The sequence below is a fragment of the Falco punctatus genome, assembly GCF_963210335.1.
Source record: "Falco punctatus genome assembly, chromosome: 4".
In the NCBI taxonomy this organism is placed as follows: Eukaryota; Metazoa; Chordata; class Aves; order Falconiformes; family Falconidae; genus Falco; species Falco punctatus.
Window position 1 is genome coordinate 54,790,670 of NC_137583.1, and position 25,049 is coordinate 54,815,718.

Here is a 25,049-nt window from a genome sequence, read left to right on the forward strand (position 1 = left end):
CAAACAAAGTTTTAAACGTTCTAAAGGAAGATTTTAGGATTTGATGTGCATTTTTTAAGCAATTCTGGGTGTCTGGGGGAATTGTTTGGTTTAAGTGGAATGCATACAAGGCTGCAATAAACATGAACATAGGCAACTTCGGGAGATCTTCCCCAAGTAGAATTCAGTCCAAAGTTAATGAAATCTTTTCACCAAATCTTATTGCTTTCAATGAATTTTGGACAATGTCCCTGAAAAGTATGAAGCACAGCAGACTGTCCCATGAGTATAATATTTATGCCTGGTCAGCATTTTAATTTCCAGATAACTGACCTGTAAAGAATTTTCAGGTTTGGGTGGGTGGGTTTTTTTTTTGTTGTTTGTTTTTTTTTAATCTTGTGTTTATGCTTATTTTTTAGGCCTTTTAAATAATGGTGAAAGTTGTACTTTAAAATGTACTTTAATGGCCTTTGGATTAAAAAAAAAAAAAAAAAAGAAAGAAAGAAAAATCAACCAAAGCAATTTAATAGATCCCGTGACTCTTTTTGAAAATCAGATTGATTCAGCTGAGGTGTCTTTTTTACTTTTTCTTTTTTCCTATGTGTATATTAGAAATCTAAATTGATTAGTGCTTTATTTGTACTTACAAGTAAATGCTGGATTCATTGCCCCCGATATCAGGTGACTGGAGTTTCTGCACAAGTATCACAATTATGCCAATAAAAAGCACAAAATTTATCTAGGGGAAAAAGAAAGGAAAAAATGATGACAGTAATATTTTTATTTTAAAGTATGAGAATGAGACATTCTCAGTGACTTGCTGGCTCCATTGCCTTATTCTTCTCCAAACTGTAGACTAGAAGTTTTACAGGGTCAAGAGTAATGGGGTAAGTTTACGAGGGTGTTGTTGCCCCTTTTCCAGGCAAAAATATCTCCCTTGCAGCAGCTAAAGCAAGACAGAATTTCTTCAGTCCCAAGCACCAGATAAGACAAGCATAAACAAAAAGATTCCAACGTTTTTCATTATCAGCCAGTGCAAAGAATAAAAAGAAAGATCCCTGAATATCAAAACCAGATAGCAAAGATCTCAATAGTAAAAGCATCTTTAACTCCCATTCTCCGAACTCAGGTCCTTCTCAGTTTAGCAGTATTTATCTGCCACAGTTTAGTGTCTCCCCTTTCCTGAAAGTCCCAAGCTGTGCCAATTTCCCTCTGCATGCTGAATCTGTCCCAAGATGGCATGGCCTCTCATATTTTTGAGAGGGGAGATGGGGGGGGGGCATGGGTGTTAATGTTCATCCTTTTGTCTTTTAGTTTTATGTCATCCTGGGCATCTTCTCTTTCATAGACTCATGTAATTACAGGTATAGATTTAGAAATCTGGAGATTAATAATATCAGTTTATTTTGATACTTTGGCTTCAGATTTGGCTGTCACCAACTCCATAGTTTCTTAATGCAAGAAAAAAACAGTGGGAAATTTGGTCTTTAAGTTGGTCTCTTACAACCTTTTGCTCCTGTAAGAAGACCAAGAATTGAAAATAGATGTGAGCATCTCTTACAGAATTTTCTATCTAATCTGAGAACTGCAGAAAAATGGAGACACCCAGTCATTCCTTGCTAGTTGCTTTAATCTTTAATGCCTTCAACAGAAGCAGGTATAACTGATTTCCCTAAGCTAGAATGTGATCCTTCATAGAATATGTCTGTAAAGCATGGAAATTCACATACATCAGTTTCACAAAAAAACCAGGCCAGTGGACCCTCTCCGTCTTGATGCTCTTCAGTGTTATTGGCTGAATTGCCTTTAATGTGTCTGAAGGTTACTGTACTTTAAAAACTGTCCAAATACTTACAAGGAACCTGACCTGACAAACCCCCCCCTACCTGCAGCCAGCTACCTGTGAGCTGCATGTCTGGATTTTTACAACAGTCAATGAAGACTTTGTCAATGCTGCCACTGGCATAAGAGCAGCTTAGCATGCCCACAGTAGACACCTACATGTGGTAAGCCAAACAGCTTTTCAGGTGCCACTAACCACATTGTTTAGGGGCTCAATTCAACTTCCTAACTGGAGGAGCCTGACACCATTTAAAAACTCCTATATTCTTTTGTGGCAGCAGCTGGAGCCTGAACAGGGTACTTCAGAACCTCTCAGTCATCCATACACAGGTATCCAGCATCATTTGAGTCAAATCCAAGACCTCCGTCAACTAAAGAGGGCCTAGACACCTTGTGGACAATTGAGCATCTTGCACTATGTTCAAGAGAGTATTATAAAGCTAATATTAGATAAATAAATGTAGCTAAGAAATTAATTCCTTTGAACACTCCCAGTCCAGTTTCCTAGTCACTGGTATCTAGTATTATTTTAGATGCCCTGGGTTGTCCCACTTGGCCTTTGGCTGCCACCCCAAATAGCACAGGATCCCCATACATCCTATGTCATATCTGCCAGCCCCAGGCAAATGCTCCATATACTTTAGGGTCTTACTTATGGCATTTGGTATCTATGTTTAAGAAGCTGAAATACTCCCTGTCTACATAGTCTTTGCTTGTAGGCAGTAAGCAGTGCACCATCATTTAACTTGTGCTAAACCTTTGCAACAAGGGAGTTACTTGGCATTGTGGATGGCAAATGATGGACACTCAGACAAGCTGGCCAGTAGTCCAGCCCAGCTCGTGCAGCATAGTTTGTAAAGCCATCTGGAGCTATTTGCATTGGTTATTTGCCCTCAGAAGTGTTGAGGAAACACCTCCAAGTGCTACTTACCATAATTGATCCAACCACAGGACCCTTGATCACCCACCACAAGGCAGTGTTGTCATTCATGTCCCAGCAGCTGCAGTCATTAATGAAAGGATGGGGTGGGGAAAGAGAAAGAAAGATAAGATAGAGATATAACAAAGGAGTTAATAAACTTACAACAATTTTTAAGGGAGCAGAGCATAGAAGACGATTGGTCTTGTAGCTACATTATTTTGAGTTCAAAGGTTCTTTAGCTTATCCATGTTGTAGCTTTCATTTGCAGCCTTAACCCAACTTATCTGAAAGTAAAATGAATATTTTTGTGGCAGTGTCCATGGTACGTTTTACTAAATATTTTAGACATTTTGGAAAAAGCCTTTATGTGTGTTTCTGTGTCTACAGTGCAACTGTAGCATTTTCCCTTTAAGCTAACTTCTCTGTAGAAGGGGAAGGCAGGGGTGGGGAGTGGGGGGGCAGGGAAAGACAGGGATACCTCGAAGGGTAAGAGAAGGTTATTCCAAAGTTTGATGTCTCAGTTGCTTTTCCAGGATTAACAGATATGAATATTGTTTCCTGATCCTGACATGAGTCTTCTTACACACATCTAGTACACCAGGGTGTACTAGATACTGGTTGTATTCACATATAGGAATGATTTTCCAGTCATTGGGTTCAAGTCCTACCAAGGAGCCAGGATTCATCTGAGAAGGCTCAAGTACTGGGCAACAGTTGAATATCAGCTGCTTTTTTAAGCTGTTGGGAGTGAGTGATCATAAGTAAACTGACATTTCTACCTCAGCATTTAAAATCTTTGTCTGTGTTCACCAAAGGATTCTTCAGAAGTTTATTCCATATAGGTGCATTTGGACAGTCATGTGTAAAGAAAGCGAATTACAGGACCCATATACATAAAGGGCTTTAAAGTTAACAAATATTTTTAAAGCTAGAAAAACAAGAATAATGAAAAAAATCTTATTTCCCCTGTCACACTGTGCCACCCCCGCTACACTATTTTAAGTCATTAAGAATTTGTCAGTTAAAAATTTTCTTTTATTTGTCTTCTCTTTCTTCCCCTCATGCTTCCCTCTAAAAAACCCCATAAAATCACAGACAAGTATCTGCTTTGTACCTGCAGTTCTGAGAAGGAGGGTTTCCCTCCCACTGGGACAACAGCCAAAAGTCCCAGCAGTGGTTGTCATGGTGCATTTGTCAGATGCCAAGAAACAATTTTGAAAGAACATAGAGGAATAAACCACTGCTGATCTTATAAGAGCTTAATGCAACTTCTGTGTCATTTAAATGGTAGTCTGGTAGCATCTGGGGGAAAAGTGGAAATCCTTACTTCAAACAAAACTATATACATCTGTAAGTGTGAGAAGGCAGAGCTAAAATTCCATCATCAAAGTGCATGTGAGATAAGTCCCACATTTCTCTGGGTGATGTCTGGTTTAGAAACTTCAGTGGAACATATATTTTCAGCTGAACAATATTATATTTCAGTTGAACAATATTTTACTGGATTCCCATAAAACTAACAAGAGGGATGTGTGTGGTAGAGCTGGTGAGGAATGAAAATTTGGAGATAGGGTGTCAAATTTGCAAAAAATTACATATTTCTGCTTCTGTCTGCAAAGCCTAGAAACTTAAAATCTCCCAAAATCTATAGGATTGATGGCTGAGATTTTCAAATGCAACGTAACATTTCTGAGTGATCTTACTATGGATGCTCAAGTTAAAATATTGGAAAAGTGATCCACAGTCACCCACAGTCTGGAAAGCAGGCTCTTTCAAGTCATCAACAATTGTGTGCCACAAAACAAAAGCATCTAAAATCACCAATTATCTTTTAAATCATTTGTATGTGTTTATAAAATAGCTTCTTCTGAAAATTACCCACTATTTGCAGAGCTCAACCTCTCTAAGGTGCACATTATACCTACCCTGAAAGAAAAAGAGACACTTGGAGGCTGGGTGGGTTTTTTTCCACACTGATGTATTTTAAATGTGTGTGCTGGGGCAATATATCATCCTCTACAAATGCTTGATCTTTTTAGACCTATTCCTTTCCTTTTACAGGATATGTCCCCAGAAAATTCAGCTGCCAATTTCTACCTTGTAGATGTCAAGAATGAATCAGATCAAGCTCACACAAAGGTTTTTTCCATCCAGTCCCTGTGACACCTATAGGATAGATGTGCTAGAAGAAACACCATCTTCTCCTCAGATGGAACATGACCGGAAGGAAAAACAAGCAATGCACAACGGATCAGTCTGTAGCATCAGCCAGCAAGCTGTACTACGTAAACAGGTTCCTTAATTTCTTTCAAATGCATTGCTACAGCAGAGGTCAGACACACAGGGCTCTTTCAGAGTGGATGAAGGGAGCCAGAAGGCTGGGGGAGGGATGCGATTTTCATTTAAAAAGCCAGAGTCTGATCTCTGTTACATCTCTGGTGTACATCTGGAATAACTTCATTGAATTCACTAGCACAGCTCTGGATAAACAGACAGTTGCATTTATCTCCACAGAAGTGTCACTTACAGTGATGTGAATCAGAAGCTGAAGTCGAGGGAGCTCTGCCAGGTTTATAAGGAACAATCAGGAGCAGACTCAGATTCAGAGTCTGTATTTTAGTCCATGCCTTTGCGACTGTGGTTTCCCGGTTCAGTAATTTCTGCAATGTTTTCAGGCTCATGCTGGCTTCTCCCCCACCCCCAAAACAATGCTTCCTGATTTTTAAAAAGTAACCACTGAGACGCTCAGCTAGAATCTGTCTAAATGTGTTGCATGCTAAATAGCTTCTCTGGCTAAAAGAAAGAAAAGTGGTTTTGGTTTTTTTTTTGTTTGGTTGTTTTTTTTCCTTCCTTTTTTCTTCTGTGAGACATTCCCCCTACCCGCAAAATGCAAGGACTGTTTGGGCTCCTAAGAGAAATTAATGCACTTAGGACCAGTGTTGTGATCATAATAATGACACAACAGGGGTTTCTGGCTTGTTGTGCATGGAAAGAAATAATTTAATTTGTCTTAAAGTCAAAATAGAACATTGGGTCAAAGCACTAGCATCCCCACTGGAGGAAGGGCTTTATGTGCTTTCCAAAAAGAGCATGAAAGAAGAAGGATGAAGAAAACCTGAAGAAAACCTGTCAGAACAGTGAGTCTTGTGCAAATTTTGGATCCAGGTATCTCTAGTATAAGGCAAAATTAAAACATAAACCTAAATCTCTCGGAAATGGGGTACATAATGATGTCTTCCACTCAGATCAGGGTTTTCAAAGAACCGTTGCTGGATTTTTGAAGTTTTGTTCAGCTTCCCTCATTTCCAGCATTTTTCTAATATTTCACCAAGTTCAAACATAGCTGCCATGGAAAAAAACATTGCTAAGTTTGTATTTTCAGAGTGTACATACACGTTCTTTGCTACCAGCTATGTCTGCTGCTCTACCAGACCAGGCAATCTACTGACTACTGGGAGGTGTGGGACCAGCTCTGGGAGCAGCCCTTCCTGCTGGTCCTTTAGAAAAGGATACAGGACATTTGCAGGACCTTTCCCTACAGAAAGAGACCATTTGGGTGAACTCTACCCTTTTGATTTCTTTCTGAAATTATTCCATTCCCTCACTGTTTCTTTTTTTCGCACAGAAGACAAGGTGTGAATTTCTGTTTCACCCCTACTCATCTCCAGAACTAGATTTGTGGGAAAAGAACTCTTCCAGAGGAAGCTAAACTCCTAATTGCCTTTGTAAATCAAAGCTCAGTACCACCTTGTGCAGATTTCACTTTTCACATCAGAGATACTTGCAGTAATTTCTACAGCGGAGCTCACCACCTTCAGTTTCCTTCATAATCAGTTGGAAAGGAGCAGATATCACAGGTGTGGTTCACCTGAAAGATCTGTTAAGATGAGATAAACCGTATCCTGGGCTGCACTAATTTAACTGAGCAGGGAACGAAGGGCCACTGGCTCAGCTGTGTGTTACAGGGTAGATGCCTACATCTTCTTTTATGAATTCCTTGGTGCAATAGGGCCATAAACCCCAAACTATGGCTATTTATGCAGATGAATAGGAAAATAGGTTGAACACTGGACCTAAACTACACAAATCAATGTCAGAAACGGAAGGAGAAATTAGTCATGTCTTTCGATCACTATATTTCTGTTTCATCCTTGCCACCATGCTGAATGCACTTGATGTCCCATGCAGCGATACTTACCCAGTATCATCAAAGTGAAGTCTCAGCACTGCCCAGACAGTGACACAAATCGTTGGGGTACCTGGCAGGGGTAAGATGGTGATATCATTAGCAGTCTAGACACATATGATACTTAGCAATCAGCACTTTTTGCATCCTCTCCGCTGAGGTTTTATTTCCTAATAGCACTTGTGCATGAAAACAATGCATTGCATTAATTCAGGATTCTAGAAACATCTATCTCAGCCAGAGGATAGGTTAGTCTTGGTGGGATTGAAGAAGCAAAACTGGTCACGGGGGAAGAATGATGTTTCAGGTCATTAGTGCTTGAAGTTTTTGTACCGCATCTTGTTGCACGAACAGTAAAACATAGTCTGTACAAAATAAAAGCAGTGACATCAGCTCCCGTGTCTAGAGCTACTGTAATTATGCAATAATTGCGGAGTGGCAGATGTTGAGCTGTAATGACATTATTATATTCTTTGTGTTCTTATGTGGTTTTGTTGTAAATGATTTGCATATATTGCATTTTCTCTGTTACTGTGTGAAAAACTGATTTTTCTTTACTTATTCAACCAAACCAAATCTATAGAGGATAGTTTTCCTTTACTCACAGGAATATTTCATTTTTTTTCCCTGAAAAAAAAAAAAACAAAACAAACAAACCAAAATCCCCAAAGGAGAATATTGAGGGCAAGAATTTAATTTCTATTTCAGACAATTCTTTACTCCTTAAAAAATGCATGTAAAATACAAATTAAATCAAAACAATAGAAACCACTGAAAAATCTGGATTTATTTTTCTTTCTGAAAACATTTAAAGTGTGGCTTTTCATTGGAAATATTTTTATAAATTAGTGCAATATTGCATGACAACTCTGGGTAAGTTGGATCTACATTTTATGGCAAATAAAATTTTTGACTAGGAGGCTGCCTACATCTATTCAGGCACCACTGGAATGACAAAGTGCTAAAAAGCAAACAGAACAAGGCCCTTGATAACCCCAGCGTGCGGCTGTGAGCGAGACTGTCGTCAGTTGACAGGAACAATTATGTTTCATACATTTTGCGAGGCTGTGTTGATGTCACATTAATTAGTCATTTGACTGAATCTACTTAAGTGAGTCTCTGTCAAATCCAATATTCCTTCTATCAGAAATAAAAATATCCCTGTTAGACCTAGGTGACTGATGAAGCCCTCCTACTTTAAAAAAGCTCACAGAGAAATATTTGAAAGGAAAATGATAAGAATAAAAAAATGATAGGTTTTGGGGATAAGAAATCATGCATATTTAATTTTAATGGAAGGCTGATTTTCTCACATGAGACTAGCTAGAAAACATAGAGATCTTTGCACACTTAACAGATACACAATAATAAAAATAATAAAAATAAAACTTGAGTCTTATGTGCTATCTAGAATTTGCACTGATTTGCACTACTGAAATTTGGATGGTATGAATAGCGTTCCAAGTCTGAAACATGGTCAGGAAGACAGATTTATCCTAAATGTTTCATAAAAATATAGTTCAAAAAGCACATTTTAGATCAGATTGGAGTTCTGAACCATCTGCTCTATGAATATGCATATACTCACATTACTTTTCTCTCCATCCAAAGACAGATATGTAACTTTATCACACTCTTTTTAGCTTCTTAAGTACCATTAGAAAACAGAGAAGCCCCAAAGGCTGAGAAGAGAGCTACTCTTGCTGACTCTGCCTCTGCCCTGAGTAAGGAGAGGGCATTAGGAGAGATCCCAGAACGACAGCAGTCTATCCGGAGAACTTCCTAGCATATTGGATATTTAAAAGGAAAAAATTGTCTGGATCAACACAGCCATATGCAGTTCTCATTAATCAAATGAGGATGCTGATGTGCTCAGCACATTTTAAGAAACAGATAAACACCCAGATGCTGCAAAATGCCGAGCTCTTGCTTACTGCTGCTTCAGTGCAACCCCCTCCACACCAGCTCTGAGCTGAGGGGCTGCTCGCATCCAGAGTCTGGAAGTGCTTCTGCTCTTGCCAAGTGCCAATTGCTCCTGTCAGGTCAGGGGAACTGCTATTCAAGGTGAAATACGCAGGAGCTGAGAAAATGTGGTTTAAAAACCAAAACCAAACCAAACCAAACCAAACGATCCACATCTGGAGATTCTCTTAATGTCACTAAAGGATGTTACTGATGCTGCTTTGAATATGATGTGATATCTATAAACTGAACAGCTAGATATTATTTATGATATTCAACTCAAGATCAAATATCTTAAGGTTGCATTACCAAATGAATTAATCTGTGTAGTTTTTTCTTTACAGAGACTGATTTTTTTTAAAAAAAAATTCACTTAATATGCTATATTGCAATATTCTGACATTCAGACAAAACTACAGATATGAAATTTGTGCAAACTTAATTAAAGGAACTCAACCTCTGATTTATGTTCATATTGCAAAGATTTACACTTTGCTTTCTTTTGTAATTGTTACATTTTCATGTACATAATCCCCAAGCTGTCTTTGAAAACAGCCTTATATCTCAGCTGTAATGTGATTATACATGTGTGGATAGTACGAAGGGAACTTTGAACATCCTTTTCCAATATTTTCTTTTCCAACAGCCATCATTTCCCAACAGCTTTTTTGTGCCATAGGTTATTTCTGATCACTTACCCTCTTATTTCTTCTCTATACCTTTGCTCGTATTGTAGGAAGACTTTGCCAGGATATGAGAATTTTTGTGTATATACAGCTGCTTCAGGAGGGAAAAACCCAAAACCAGCTGTGGATTACTTGAAGGTTCAGGTTACATGCAGATGGTTTTTTTTCAAAGGACAATAGTTGAAGGCATGTGGTTTGTTTGTAGACTTTACACGTAAATACACAGGATTATTTCCAGATTATTTAAAAAATATGTTTGTTTAACTATAAAATTGAGCTTAACCTTCTTAGGGTACATTGAAAATGAATGTATTCTTCTGCTTTCACCATCTGACTGCTGCACAGAAACATCAGCAAAGAACTGCTTGATATAACATATTGCAGGAATTAGTTTATCTCCAGAAGGCCAGAACGAAAAATAATTACATCTGTTGTCATCATACAGCTGGCCTTTCTGAAACAAATCTTGTTTCTTTCCACTGCAAGTTTCCATTTCCCATCCAGGTAGGATGAGCATATGTCGTTACCCTTTGGGAACATTTACAGTTTAGCTATTAGCTGGAAGAAAGGCACAAATAAAGTCTTGGAAAATGGACCAGACTTAGCATTTCAGATTTGATTAAGCTGAAGAACTTGGCATTAAAATCATATCTTGGAGAAGGCAATTTTCAGTTGTGGACTACATCTCTGCAAAAGATGCAGAGTTGTCCAGATTGCAGTTCAACTCTATTCAGACAAAAAAAGCAAAACACGGTTCGGTCTGCAGTGGTACTTCTGTACGAAGACTAAAACTATACTTTGAAAATCTATGTGGAAATATTAGGTAGTTTGTTGGAGATCTCTTGCACACTGAGACACATTTTAGAGAAGAAATGGCACATACCCCAGCCGATAATAGTGTACCAGTAGAAATATCTCCTCTCTGGGAAAAAGGTTTCTACCAGTAAAGTGAAAAGGTACAATCCCTCAATAAAAAGCCAGAAGTAGTTGGACATGACACAGTAATGAAAAAACACCATCACTGCTTTGCATTCCACCTGCAGAGAATCAAGAAAAACAAAGTTATTTCCATGTTGTTTCCTCCTAACAGATAGAGAAAATGCTTTCAGCCTCTCCAAATCTCTTAGTGGAATGGAACACAGCTGGGACTAGTATTATAGACTTTTAACAGTAAAGTTTTAAAAGCATGAGAAGAATGTGAGGTGCCACTTAGGGAGCAAAGCTTGAAAGGGCAGGTAGCCAATTTTACCCGTGGGAGGTGGTCGATGAGCGTCTGCAGACAGCTTGAGAACATCATGCGTTAGTGGGAGTTCACATCGTCAATGAACACTAATTGCTAGATTTAAGGCCCCTTCCAAGGATTAAGTGCAGAGAAGAAAAGAATCCAGTTGTGTATTGAGAAACCTGAGGAAGGATGTGAAATGGCAGGATGATTGTGGTGAGCCCTGGGAGTGGGATCAGAAAGGATGCTCCCTCCTGTGCGAGGTTTAGAACTGCACTGCCTTGCTATTTGTGGGTATTGTCACTCAGGGACAGAAAATGAAAGTAAGCTGAAGTGTAAAGAAAGCAGAGTGATTTACTGTAAAAAACTGATAGCAGCTTTCATTCATTTGCTGGGGAGGAAAAGCAGCGGACAAAAGGAAAAAAGAGGGGGGTGGGGAAGAGAAATGGGGATTGTGCAGCCTGGAGGAGAGGAGGTTCAGCGGCAACCTTATCGCTCTGCAGCTGCCTGGAAGGAGACTGCGGCACGCGGGTGGGGGTCTCTTTCCCAAGTAACAAGCGATAGGACGAGAGGAAACGGTCTCAAGTGGCACCAGGAGAGATATAGATTATGAGGGAAAAATTCTTTACTGAAAGGGCTGTCAAGCACTGGAACAAGCTGCCCAGGAAGGTGGTTGAGTCACCACCCTGAAGGTATTTATAATACAAGTAGATGTGGCACTGAGGGGCATGGCTTAGTGCTGAACTTGACAGTGTTAGGTTTACAGCTGGACCCAGATAGTCTTAAAGGTCTTTTCCAGCCTAAACAATTCTGTGTTTCTGTGATGGAAAGTCTTAGGTGGAAACGGAGCTCTACCCTGACTTTGTAAGGTAGGACACACTTGCTTTTCCAGTGTTACATCCCAGTGAGACATCGCTAGTCCTACAAAAGTAGGACTTTTCAACAGATCAGAGAAGAATCAGTGTGTAAACTGGAAAGTCCTGCTTGGGGCAGTGGAAGGCTGATAATTTTGACTAGTTCCTACTTGCACTCCGTCCTCTGGGCCAAATCTACAACCAGTATGTTTAAGATATCAGATCTTGAGTTTCTTCATAGAAGCTGTACCACGGATGAAGATCTAGACACAAGATGGCTGATTTTAATGTGGTTTATCCTTCAAGTGTTTTTTAAAAAAGGGGTGATGCCACTATCAGAAAAGTGGTATAAATGAACTACAGATCTAACATGGCTTCACCATTATTATGGAGAAGAATTAAAAGCAAAAACTATTTTAAATGACAAAGAAAAGGCTGACGAAGAAATTACACAGCTGCACTTTCCTTGTGGAAGTGACTCACAGGGAATTTAGCTCATAACTAGATGGATAAAGGAGATCTCAGTTTGGGAACTCACTGTAATTCCACCATAATTACACTCAGTAAGCTGATTTATCAAATCAAACACTAGCCTTAAATGTGAAAGGAATGGGGATTTACATGTAATATATACCCAAGTGCATCTGTGTGGGAGACTGCTTTCCATGAAACCACACTTCAGAGGCAAACACTTGGCTAATACTAATGATTTTTTGAGAGTGTGACTGTCAGGAGTATTTTCTATGTCCGAATGGTCACCCTGTTTACACATGACTTTGCCTGACATCCAGAAAAAATTAGGCTCTGGAGAAAAACCAGACCTTCAGATGAAGGAAATTGCTTGTGCCTGTTCTCGTCCCACCTGTCACTGTGCAGATCTGTGAAAGGGAGAAACAACCTGACTGGAGACAGAAACCAAAACCCGTAGGTTTGTCCTGAAGGACAGACGGCTGCACATTGAGGACTTCACAGGATGATACATTCACAGTTTTGCTGTGAACCAGGAGGGAATTTTACCACCGATAACCTTCTCCCCCAATAACTTCTCAGCTTATGATACTCAACAGACTGCTGCCTGCCTCACTGTTTTTTGTTATCTCATGCTGGAAAAATTAAAGGAAAAGGTTTTGGCTTTGGTTTTACTTACCGTTGAGATAAAACAGTGGTTGCCATCCTGTTCAGCGTAAAGAACCCCATCTTTAATGAATACAGATATTGCACGTAGGATGAATGAAACAAAGAGGTTCATGTGGATGAAATTTCGAGTGCAGTGAAGCTTCCTAGAGAGGAGAGAGCAAGGGAGTGGAAAAGAAGAGGGGGAGGGGAAAAAAGGCAATACTTTTCTTTTGTGGAAATAACACACATGGCCAGAGCACCTTGGTGCTAAGAACAGCAGTGTCTGAAAGCCAGGACTGTGGATAGTGTTGACACTAAACCTGGCTAAGAGGAGGATTTGGTGATTTTCCTGCAAAAGCATATAGGGTGTATATGTATATATATATATATATATATATACATACACATACACACACATATATATAAAAGGTATATAAAATAGACCCAGTCTGATGCAGCTTCTGCAGTTGCATAAAAGAGACCCGCAGCTTCTGCAGCTGCATTTACAGTCTATTGAAATGTGACTGCTGGAGTGTGTCCAAGCAGGGGGAACAAAGTTGCTAAGGGGTTGTCTCTCTCTTATTTTACATCTGGTGAGTTAAAAGCTTAAACATGGTTTTGGGCAGATGAGCTCCAATTTTTTTTTCCTCCAGTGGCTGAACAGCTCACTGCTCATGTCCTGACTCACCTGAAACGGCACAGGATCACCATGGCGGTGGTGAGGGAAACAAGAGAAGTGCTGTATCCCACCGTGTACAGAGCCTTCACAGATAGGTAGTAGTAATCCTTGGGAGGCAAACAACACACGTTAAACCGTTTGTCTACGGCCACATCTTCTTTACCCTTTCAACGTGCAGGCGCAACCACAGGCAGGATTTGTTTCTTGGGCAGCCTGTTGTTTTCTCCTCTTGGCTCCCCTGGGATCTCACCATATATTAGAGCCTTCCTCTGTGCCTGGCATGCCCTTGGGTCTGCATACCGTGAAGCTTATTTGTCAGTGAGCTAGCAAAGGCTGTCTATATTTCTTTGACCACTGTGCATGTATCTGTAGAAAAAAAGTGGTTGGCTAAGGGCTTCTTCAGTCAACAGGGGAAGAATTGGGGGCTAACCTATGCTTCTAGAAGTTACAAGCTGTATCAACAGTAAACACTCATGTTGTGGATGCAATATTCAGTACAGGGCTAGGAAGGATTTAAATCTTGTTTCTCAAATTTTTATGCCCATAAATACCTGTTTGTTTCATTCTCATCACCAACAAATCAGAACATGTCTAGAGGCTGGATAAAAAGCAGCCTGCTGCTCCCCCCCCCCCCCCCCCCCCCTTCATTTGTCTTTAGTTATAAGATTAATTCCTACCTGGTTATCGGACTCTGTTTCATTTTCATCAAAGCCACAGGCATCATAATAATGAGGAAAAGGTTCAGACCAGCCATCTTCAGTGCAATTTCTGCTGATGTCCCCTATGCCAAATACAGTTGTGAATGTGATATCATTGAAGCAAACCCCAGGACACCCCCCTTTGGTACATGACCAAAGAAAACCCCACAGTACTACTGGGGGTGCTATTTATCTGCCTGTCCATAGAAGACCTTAATGGCATCTTGAAAGTTTAATGCCATCTTTAATGTCCCAGTTTTACAACAGGCACCTACTGATGTCTACTGACTGCTAAAGCTGGTCACCAGAGAGCAAAAGTGATTTAAGCAGTATAGTCAGTGCCTCCAGGCCACCAAGGTTCTCATTGTCAAGTGGGTACCTAAAACAGGGGTCAGTCCATCTCCCTGTATCGACTCTGAAATAGGGAATACAGATTTGACTTAGACATCTGTGGTTCAGATGGCTAAAAGGTAAGTCCAGTGCTTAAATACAGGCACTTTGCGGTATTTAAGATGATCTGTATCTGAGGCATGTGTGTGGGACTGGCAAAAACCACAAGACCAATGTGATTTTTTGGAATGGCTGCTGGAAGCCAGGCAGGACACTGTAGGATATCTGAAATAGCTATTATACATCTATGGTGAGGCAGCTGGATTGTTCTCCTATAGCCAGATGAGATGTATCCCACTCAGTTATCTTCAAGCCTAGGCTCTTATCTGAGAGTGACTTTGTGAGAAGGGTCTGTAGGAAAACAAAGGAAAGATGGAGTGGGTATCTCTTTCCCGTCTCTGTTTTCACAGCAATATGTTCATTTACATCTCCAGACGCCCAGTGTGGCTTCAGCTGACAATTCAAAAATGTTTCAGAGCTTCTCACACTCTTCTGCCTATTATCCGTTCCAATCCCAGTTTACAACCTTACTCTAAAGCAAGTGTTTGCAAGGAGGCTCAAAACTGGCTCAGGGAAAACATCGTCCTCTTTTTCTCTGTTTTTCCTCTCTTTGGCTAATCTCCTATGAGGGCTGGCTCCTAAATGGCTTTCGCTACAACCGTGAAAAGGCTTATAACTGTAAGGAGAAGAAAGAGCTGGGGGTAGAAGAGGAAAGTGTCTCTTGGCACTGACACTGCTGCTGAGGCTGCCCGAGGTGGGATGGCCCCCGTGGTGCCCTCTTTAAGCACCATTATTCTTGCCAGAGCTCAGTGACCTGGTTGAAAAATTAGAGCTGGGCTGCTGGCTGCAGTTATTGCTCTCCAGTGTGATAGAACACTTTCCATTTATCGAACTATTACAGTTTCTGGAGTATGAACTGTACCTTGACCAAACGGATGGAAATTTCCAAGTTGTAAGGACTTTTTTTGTTTGTTGGGTTTTTTTTTTGTTGGGGTTTTTTTTATTATTATTATTATTATTATTTATTTATTAATATTATACTGCTTCACATTCTTAGAGCAGTTTAGTCAAGTAGCTCATAACACTAGCAGTGACCTTATTTTTAGAGAATCTGTTTGCCATCCATGCGGCAGAATATATCTATCTAATCACAGCATTCATTTAAGAACATTGCATTACTTGGCAAATTTTGATAAATTGCTCTTGCACATTCATCCCCAGCTTTCCTGTGGAAAATAACCACTGAATCATGGTGTTGACTTTCTTTAACACCATTTAGTAATTACTGTTAAACAGGTAGATATAATTTATAACATCATACTTGCTAGATTGCAAGGCTTAATAGTGGAGGAATAAATTTTCATAATACTGCTAAAAGTAACATACCAGAAAATGTGTCACTGTAATTAGAACTGATTAGAAAATAATACCTAAATGGTAGGAGAAATATCTTGGAGCTTCCTTTTTAACAGTGTTAAAAGAAAAAGAGAAACATTCCGCGGTTCTGTTTCTTACCTAGGGGAGACTGGGCTGTGCTTTCCAGCAGGTCATAATCACCTATAAAAGTGGAAATTTGGTATGAAATTGTTTTGATTGTGTTTTCTATTAGGACCCAAACTGGTCTCTGCGGAAATCAGTGAATAGAATCCAATTGATTTTTATTTATTTGGATCAGGCCCAAGGGCAATAAATACTTGATACTGTCTTTTCTGGAGGTAAACACAGTTTTACTTGTGAGTTTAAATCAAAGCTGAACCTATGAAATTAGAAAATTGCTATGACAAGCAGTGAGCACATAGCTAAAAACACATACAATCAAACCAGGACCAATTTTATTGTAAAAATATACAAGTCAAATATTGTATCTTTAGAAATTTACATCTATAATCCATGGATGTTTAAGTATGGTCAATTTTCACAGAATTAATGAAAAAATATTTCCATCCATCAATGACAAAAAGCAATAATTAATTGATATTAAGTGAGATAGTATACTTCTATGGTTTTAGGTTAGAGCACAATGATTTCTAGAAACTTATTAGATACTTATTTTCACTTTTTATCGGTGTTATAACCAGCTACATGTATTCATCATCATCATGGTTGATACACAACTTTTCAATAATCTGAAATTATGTACTGCATACAATTTTTGAGAACAGAGGTACTTAGGAGGTAGTCAGCACAACTGGTTCTTACCTGCATGGGTTTGGCCCAAATTGTCTACTTCCCAACCTGAAATTAGAAGAATAAAAATAATTAATTTGATCTTGATAATGCTTTGCAATTTGATTTTGATAACAGTTTGCTTTCCATATGAGGAATGGCTATAGCAGAGGCCAGAGAAGAACTGCAAAAAAATTTTGTTTAAATCCATTTTTCAAAATCAGTGCTGTATCTTTATGGCTGGAAAACAGTTTTCGGAAGATGGTCGATTGCTTTGTGTTGTTAAATCTCCGGTTATCACGGACTTTCATCAGACTCTAGGAAAGATATGAAAAAGAGATGAGGGAGCATTTTTGTGTTTGGGTTTTTTTTCTTTTTTTTTTTTTTTTTTTTTTAAAGGAGGGGGGAGGTTCTGAAATAAGAAAGACCTACCAATATTGAAAATATTGTGTTGAAATCCATGCTGATTTGTGTACTAAAAATAAAAATATTACAATGGTAATGATAAAAAAGTTTAAGTTCGCATTAAAAAATTCCCTTTTCCTTTCTTTCGTCCTTCCAAAATATATTTTGGGGATTTTCTCAAACCAATTTCCCCCACACCCAAGTAAATACTTCACACAAATGGCACCAAAGTCAGACTTTCCCAACACCTCAGTGGGTTTTGGCTCAGGCTGGGTGTAGGGAGATGCACCAAGAGGAGCTGCCTTATGCCAGCGAGTGGTGCTGCTGCATCGTGCACAGAGACACTGAGCTGCCTGCAAATAGCTCTGCCAGTGGCCCTCCCACCAGCACAAAACTGTTTCCAACATTTCATTGACCAGTACTGCAGGTTAAAGGTTTAGATTAGCTTTAGTTCTGTATCCTCTGGAGTAACCACAGGGCTTCAGGTTGTTCTTTAACTCTGAACATACGGTCAGGTCTTAACTAGGGATTGGAAGAGCCATTCACCAATTTGCATGAGAGGGTTTGTATTTAAAGTAAAATACAAACAAAGATTGATTTTGGTCCTATGGGCAAGGAGAGAGACAGCATCTAAGGAAACAAAACAGTAAAGGCAGTCTTCTCAGTACAGCATAAAATGCATTTCCTATTTTATTATACTTTTTTTCAAAATCCTTATCATGTAAGAATTTTAAATTCATTGATTTCTCTCTCTCCTCTAAAATAAATCAGATATGCTCTTTGATTTTCTGAGACAGAAAGCAGAGGATTTAGTGTGAAGATCATGGAGGGAGTCTAGAAAACTAAGCTGCAGCATCAGGCAGACTGTAGCGTGTCTTTGAGTGGATGTATTCAACATCAAACCTACACACTCAACCCAGCAGTTACTTTAGAGGGTTAATACTGAAAACCATGGTGAGAACACCCTTGGTCTCCTGGCTTCTCCACCCAACTCCAGCTGCTTTCGAGATTTCATATCTGAGAATTCTTGGATGTTTGCAAATATTGGGTAAGTCCACTAATTCTGAAGAGAAGTCACCAATGCTCTGAGCAAACATTTTCCAGCAAAGATTGTTCAACCTGCTGCATCAGTCTAAATTACCAGATGCTGCAGAAGCACTAAGGCTGTGCTCCAGATTCTTGGCAGAATAACAGGGATGCCTCTGCAGGGTATTGTGGACAGATCAGTTTCCCTCCCAAGTCTACCAAACCCCAGGTTTATTAACAGTGATCTAGCTCAGATATAGATGCTTATATTGCTAAAATCTGAAATCAGAATAGCAAGTTTAGGATATCCTGTGGGAAATTTTATCTGTGGTTTTATTATGCAATTAGAGTATCAAAGAGTAAGCTGCTGTTCCTTTATCACTGCCTTTCATAATGTTCTTCATAGCCTGCTGCCACTCAAATCAAGTAGCTTATAATAGCACTGGCTCCTATGTGATGTCACCTCACTCACTAGCCTGTATCTTACAATGACCCACAGAAGCAGGGTAAGAAGAAGCTGCAAGAAAAGCTGCAAAACCTCCTGGACTCATAAAACTCCAGTTTCAGTTTATCAATTGTACAGTGTGGCTTACATCCTGAGACGTGATACTATAAACTTTGCATAATTCTTGTTGGAGAAAGACCAGGCAATGTTAAAGTACTTTGAAGCTTGATGTTCCTCGCATCCTGGCATATTACACTGATGACTGAGAAAAAAAACTTTTTTGAAATTTAAATGTTTTAAATTGAGCTTTTTTCCCCCTATAATCTAAAAAGAAGGAAATAAAAATTTCCATGATTTCATTCTAAATAATCGGTGGTAGTCACACTGATGTTAAAATATTAGATTTTAGTTCATTTTGAATTTAATTACATCTGTGATAACAGTCAAAATATCATATTAGTTTTGTGAAATGAAGAGGCTTTATTTTTTTTTAATATATACTTAAATAATGATTGCATTTTAACTCTGCGCATTAGGAAGAGGTTCATATATTTGACAATGTTAATTTTCTGATTGCTGTAGGAGCAAACTGGCCTTTTTTAACCATATTTTTCTACATCTGAGTCCTTGTTAACATACTGAAGAAAGTTCCAGTACAACCTTTTGCTATACAGGCTTTTAGGCTTGATCCATCACCCTAATTTTCAATAATAAATTAAGCTACTGGAAAGTCAATTAGATTTACACTGAACATTATGCCCTGAATTACAACTAAAAGCCAAAGTCTGTCTAATGAGTGTTGGGATAACATACACACATACACAATCATATTTGTGTGTGTATGCACATATATACATATAGGTACACAAGGGAACATGCAGCCACCTTCTGACTTAAAATTCTTGTGTGCTGCCACTGCCCTTCTCTCTGACACCACATATTCATGTCCCCTGCACCAGAATACAGATGTTTACATGACAGATAACTGTGCCAATGGCTATGTTTGCTCACATGCATGACAGTGCAAAGGGAGTTAATTTGCATTATTTCTGTGCTTAATATTTAAGATGTCTACATATATGAGAAGGCTTGAGCTTGCATTTGAGCTGGGGTTGTAGGAAGTCCAGACATAGGGCAGTTCCTCTCATTTCTCCTATTAAAAACTCAGTTTTTGTGGTTTTGAGCTTGGGTTGGGTTTTTTTCACCTGAGTGCCTTTCTGAGTCTAGAAAGACCTCAGCAAATTTACTCTGGTGTCAGTGATGTCATGGGCAAAACCGTAGGGCACCTCGCTGCATGGGCTTTCACACAAGTCCTCTCACTACCTTACTCAGGACATAAACAATGAGAAACTGGTGCATTACACTTCACTGATGACGCAGAGAAAGCCCGTCAAGATGATTATACAACAGGCTAGATGGAATATGTTACTCTCCCAGAAATGAAGAATAACTAAAATGTGCTTTTCATCTGCATTTTCACTGCAAATCCATTTTTCAGGGATTACATTCCTGGCTTCTGTGAATGACACCTGTGCTCCTCACATGTGGTTAAATAACGGCACAGCCCAAACTACAGAAGGAAGGACATTAAACGGTATCTTAGAACACCATTTATTAAATCAATACTTGCTCACATTAGTCAATAAACTCCTGAGGAAGCTAATGTTATCCTTGAGAAAGGATGGTTTATCCAGTGTGTTGACAGATAGTGTAATTTACTGTTTGACCAGTCTGAACAGGCAAGTGTCACTTTTGGGGGAGTAAGGCAAATCTCCCTTTAGTGTTTAAACTGCCATGATTAATTAGATGTTATTTGCAGTACTGCTTAGAGACCTAAAGAAGATCCATCAGAATGCTGAATTTTCAGTTCCAGAGACCAAACAGAATTAAAATACATACAATATTGCTCATTTCTATTTTCTACATGAAGAGATGAAAGAAGGAAAAAAAAAACCAACAACCCAGTCAAAGGACTTGCCAAAGGCTTCCCATAGAGTTAGTGGCAGAGACCCAGATCTTTCATGCCCTTTTCTTGCATGTTTGTGGGACTTACTTTCTTGGTTTCCATTTGCTGAGTCCCAGAAAACATAACTACCTCCTCACTATCCTCCAATTGATAAGAAATTTGATGCAAGCAATTGTTGCTTCTGATTTAAACTGAACAGGACTGGCAAAGCTTAAAGCCAAGAAACAGCCTGTGCGCGATGAGCCTCGGAGCTCAGTGCTGCCTTTTAGATCTTCTTTGTGCCAAATTTGTGCTGGCTGCTTTTGGTGTCAGCTGGCATGGCAACTGCTTTATCTCCCATAGTTTGTTTATCTGAACACAACTTGCATTTAACCCTTTTGTTCCAGCATTTGTCCCTTATTAGTGGCAGGTTGGGGAAAGAAGGGCTTCCAGAACTATTCTGGCCTGAAACAGCCTGCCCACACTTTTCTCTTGATCCTGTTGTTCCCGTCTCAGTATTATCAGCTGGAGGACTGGTCCACATAGGTTAGACTCCAAAAGGTTGGATTTTGACAGCACTGAGATCAATGGGCAAAGCTCACACTGTTTTTACTGCATGTTAATTCTGTCCCTTCAGAAAGCGCAGAGAGTGGGGCAGAGAGAGGTTACGGAAAACATTTCTTACAATCGCTTGTTATCGTGCTGCTCAGCTATGTGGATAATGAGCTGGTTAGGCAGGAATTCTATTTTTTTCCTGTTTTATATAGCACTGATTAGAAGCTTAACATTTAATTTATAATGATGAAATAAATCGGCGAGCTCTCACACCCGACTCCACAGCATCCACCACACTGCGCCATTTCACTCCCTTCCTCATTGCTGCATGCTGCTCTTATGCACCAGCAATCTGTTCAGCCGGCTGGCAAAGCCGCAGTTGGGAACAGCAGTCTACTTAGCAGCTTTTCTGGGGCTTTCTGAGCTCCTCACACAGATACCGCCTTGCATACTCTGCCCGCTGCTCCTAATGCCCTCTGCCCAGTCCTGGATGTGAGCACAGATGATCCCACATGCACACTATCCAACCATCCCAGTCCCTTCATTACAACTCTTTTTTGGGGGGAAAGTGATCCAGGATCAGCTGCTAGGTCTTTCTAATCTCATTAACTGGATCCGCGGAAAGTGGCAGCCAGGCAAGGTTACAGAGTACATGGCCTTAGAGGTTCCCACACCTTTCCTTATGTTATGTGCTTCCCTCCACTATTTCCAGGGGGTTTGGTCTCTCCAGCCTTATAGATAATACTTTAAACTACAGGTTGCAAGTCATTATCGTCACTTAGCATTTACCGTATACTGCCATTTGCCTTGTCAAAGGGATTTGTGAACATAGTCCTCACACAGAGACATCATGAAATGAAATAGTATTGTTAAATACTATTATTTTATTGTATTTAATACTAAATACTATTATTAAATAGTATGTAGAATTGCTAAATGTATTTAGAAAACAAGAAAACTGAGGCAGAGGGAAATTAAGGGTAAGATTAGGAAGCCTGGTTCATGTTTGTATGTTTGAATAGTAACAGGTGCCTAAGAACGTCTGAGGAACTTGTCCCATGGGGCAAATTCATTCCATCCAACTTGTTCAGCTGAAGGTAAGTTTATCTGGTTTTTTATGTCTCCTCCCATAAAGGGCTAAGAGACTGGTACTTCCAGAAGTTTGTTTTTAAGTGGTTTGCTTTAGACATCTACCATAGTATGAGATGAACTAGTTTCCGCAACTTTGTTACTTCAGCGGTTTGTGCAAAACACTGCAGTAAAGGCAGTGATGGAACTGATATACAAGCCCTTTCTTCCTATACGTCATACAAATTTCAGGGCACATGGTTTCATGACATAGGGACAAGAAGACCCAGTGAATCATGCCTGGAGATCACAGAAGAATACCCGGGAAGTCCCATATGGAGAACATACAGGCCATAGCACATAGCGCTAGCTGAGGCAGGATTGGCATACAGCTATGATCAATAACAGGTCAGGGAAATTATGACTTTCTTTTCTTCCTCTCTCCTATCAAAAGCTATGAAACTAGCAGTGGCCTGAGGTCACCATAGCAACTGCTAGGCATCATCTAAACATTATCTGTATCCTGCCTATGAGGCTGGCTGTCACAGGAGCGTCTGTCATTGTACAAGATCAACACAAATACTATTGAAGGGTCTTCTAGCTCTGAAGAGGGCAGGGGTCATATTTCAGAGAAAAGCAAATGTTTTTCAAGCAAGAAACACAGAAAATAAGAAATGTGTCCAACAAAGATTATCAGTTATGAAATAAGCCCTAGAGAAGAAAGCATATTATATCATGTGCTTAACGGCAAGAAAGAATGTGTGCCCACCATACCTAAAATCCTGCAATCAACTGGAACTCTTTTCTCATTTATTTGAATAAAGAGGAGAAACAAGGATAGAGCAAAGACTGCTAGTGAAGGTTGAAGCATTTGCCCATGTTGCACGTACAGTGATACTTCAGTGTATTGCCTTTTGCTGTCCAGGTGTTCCACAAACTACTCAGCGGTTCTCAGCACATTCTACCCTTGCATGCTTCCCAGAGGAGCATGATTTTTTTATTTTTCAGGGTCAAAATAGCTTTCAAATCATATTGACAAAGGTCTTGAGTTCCATTACAGCTTTCACCTGGCCACTGCAGGATGTCCTCTTGCCAAGACCAAAGACTTGACCTTTAGCTGAAATGCTCTTGGTCACATTGTATGTTTGAATATCAGAGGCACAGTCTTATGTTCCCATAAGTTGTTTGGAAAGGCCATAAAATGTCCTTTTCCTGTAAAAAGCATCTGCAAGGCCTTAACTACTTGATTGGACATGTAGGTAAAGTTTTACTCTTCTTTGATGGTAATGTTTTCCTCCCCTTTCCCTCTGCATTGCAGATAGACTTTGGTGCTGTGACTGAGGCGGTATGCTTAATTACAGGTTGTCTTCCTTGCCTTGGAAAAGCTGAAATAATCCCATGGCTTTACTGCCTGTGAAAAGCCTAGGGGTGAAAACCAGCAGGAAAGGACTTGTTATCTAGCAAGCACTATTATCTTGGTTATTGGCAAGGCATTATTTTTACATCCACACTTGGTAGGTCTCTTGTACCTGTTCGTCACACAATTCTTTCTAGGACTTGCTGAACACTAAGCAACAATAACACATATGCAATCTGCAGACAGCTTTGAAAGCTGCCGAAAACCTTTAGCTGTTGTGTGGATATATACGTGTGTGCATATATATATATATAAACCCAGATACTTTTGTATTGAACTTGCTTCTGAATGCTTCATAGGATCTTCTACAAAGCCAAGGATAAAACTAAGGTATGCACAGAGTCCTGGTTGCTTCAAAGACTAACAAAGCTCTGATGGCTCATTATTATTCCCATGATGAAAACGCTAGGGAATGGGTCATATCTGTTTTTCAGAGACTGCTGCTTGGTTCCAATGTTTTCCTTCCCTCGGTTTTCATGCAGGATGTTGAAATACCCACCAGGGGTAAGATACACTTGAATAGAAATCTAGACCTTTGCATTGATCTTTTGCCTTGCCTACTTGATAGGCAAATGCAATTTCCAATTTCAGTCTGCTGCAATGCTACAGCTAGTAGCAAAGAGAACCTACATCTTCTACTTCAGTAGAAAATAAATGCACAATCTTCCAGATACAGTTTGTTGTTTAGAAGGCCCCTGACCTTTAACAGTCACCTTTTCTTTCTCTCTGTATCAAAAAATATCAATACATAACCCAAACTAATAGAAACTGTGACTTGCAAATATTTTCAGCAGCTTTCACCTTGGGAAGAAAACGACTTTTGTCTTTTCACCCAGTTTGGGAGTTAGGTACTATTTTCATAGTGGTATATAGACAGCAGTGACAGACTTTACCAGAACTATTTCTCCAGAAATGATACAGAAAGGCTTTTCACATATGAACATGCAATATCACTTCCCTTCTCATTAACTCTTCTCTTGTCATCTTATTCTGTTTGATTAGGGATAACACTTAAACTCAGACAGGAGAGAAAAAAACCCAAAACAAAACAAGCCCACAGATAGCTTCCCAAATCCAATTAACCCTGCATTCATAAATCCCATGGTCCACCCATGGTATCTCTAGTGCAGAGTACGAGGCTTGATGTTCTTATGACAAAGTACTTGAGTGTCTCCCAGTGGTTTTGATGGGATCAGTAACAGTTTGTTTTCAGTTCCTTGTTCACAGGGACAATAAATCTTGTTGGCTGAGCACGGAAGCCATACACCTTCCAGAATAGCAGCGAGCCAATTGCTTTGGTTCTAAAAGGTGAGCACAGGATATAATTCCCTCTGAAATTCTATAATACTTGGTTACATTCTTCATTCTACTGGATTTTAATTAGGACCCCTTAATCCTGGTATCAAGATAAGATGTGGTTTATGTCTTTGGTAAAAATTATGTATATTTACATAATACACCAGGTGTTGTAGCAATACTGTTTTGG

At 39.6% G+C, this 25,049-nt stretch overlaps 2 protein-coding genes across 8 annotated transcripts in view; both read right to left on the minus strand.

Moving 5' to 3' along the window:
* LOC308063974 (growth hormone-releasing hormone receptor-like) overlaps positions 1-25,049 on the minus strand; it is a 494,830-nt gene that overhangs the window by 100,268 nt on the left and 369,513 nt on the right. The window lies entirely within an intron of this gene.
* Positions 1-25,049, minus strand: part of ADCYAP1R1 (ADCYAP receptor type I) — a 155,036-nt gene that overhangs the window by 32,663 nt on the left and 97,324 nt on the right. For all 7 annotated transcript variants that reach the window (XM_080387700.1, XM_080387701.1, XM_080387704.1 and 4 more), the window contains 9 exons: positions 16,736-16,771; positions 16,052-16,093; positions 14,126-14,229; positions 13,458-13,555; positions 12,801-12,933; positions 10,461-10,614; positions 6,942-7,002; positions 2,753-2,822; positions 627-718 (listed from right to left, as the gene is read on the minus strand). In XM_080387700.1, coding sequence (XP_080243826.1) covers positions 627-718; positions 2,753-2,822; positions 6,942-7,002; positions 10,461-10,614; positions 12,801-12,933; positions 13,458-13,555; positions 14,126-14,229; positions 16,052-16,093; positions 16,736-16,771 — 790 coding nt within the window. The remainder of the gene's footprint in view (positions 1-626; positions 719-2,752; positions 2,823-6,941; positions 7,003-10,460; positions 10,615-12,800; positions 12,934-13,457; positions 13,556-14,125; positions 14,230-16,051; positions 16,094-16,735; positions 16,772-25,049) is intronic.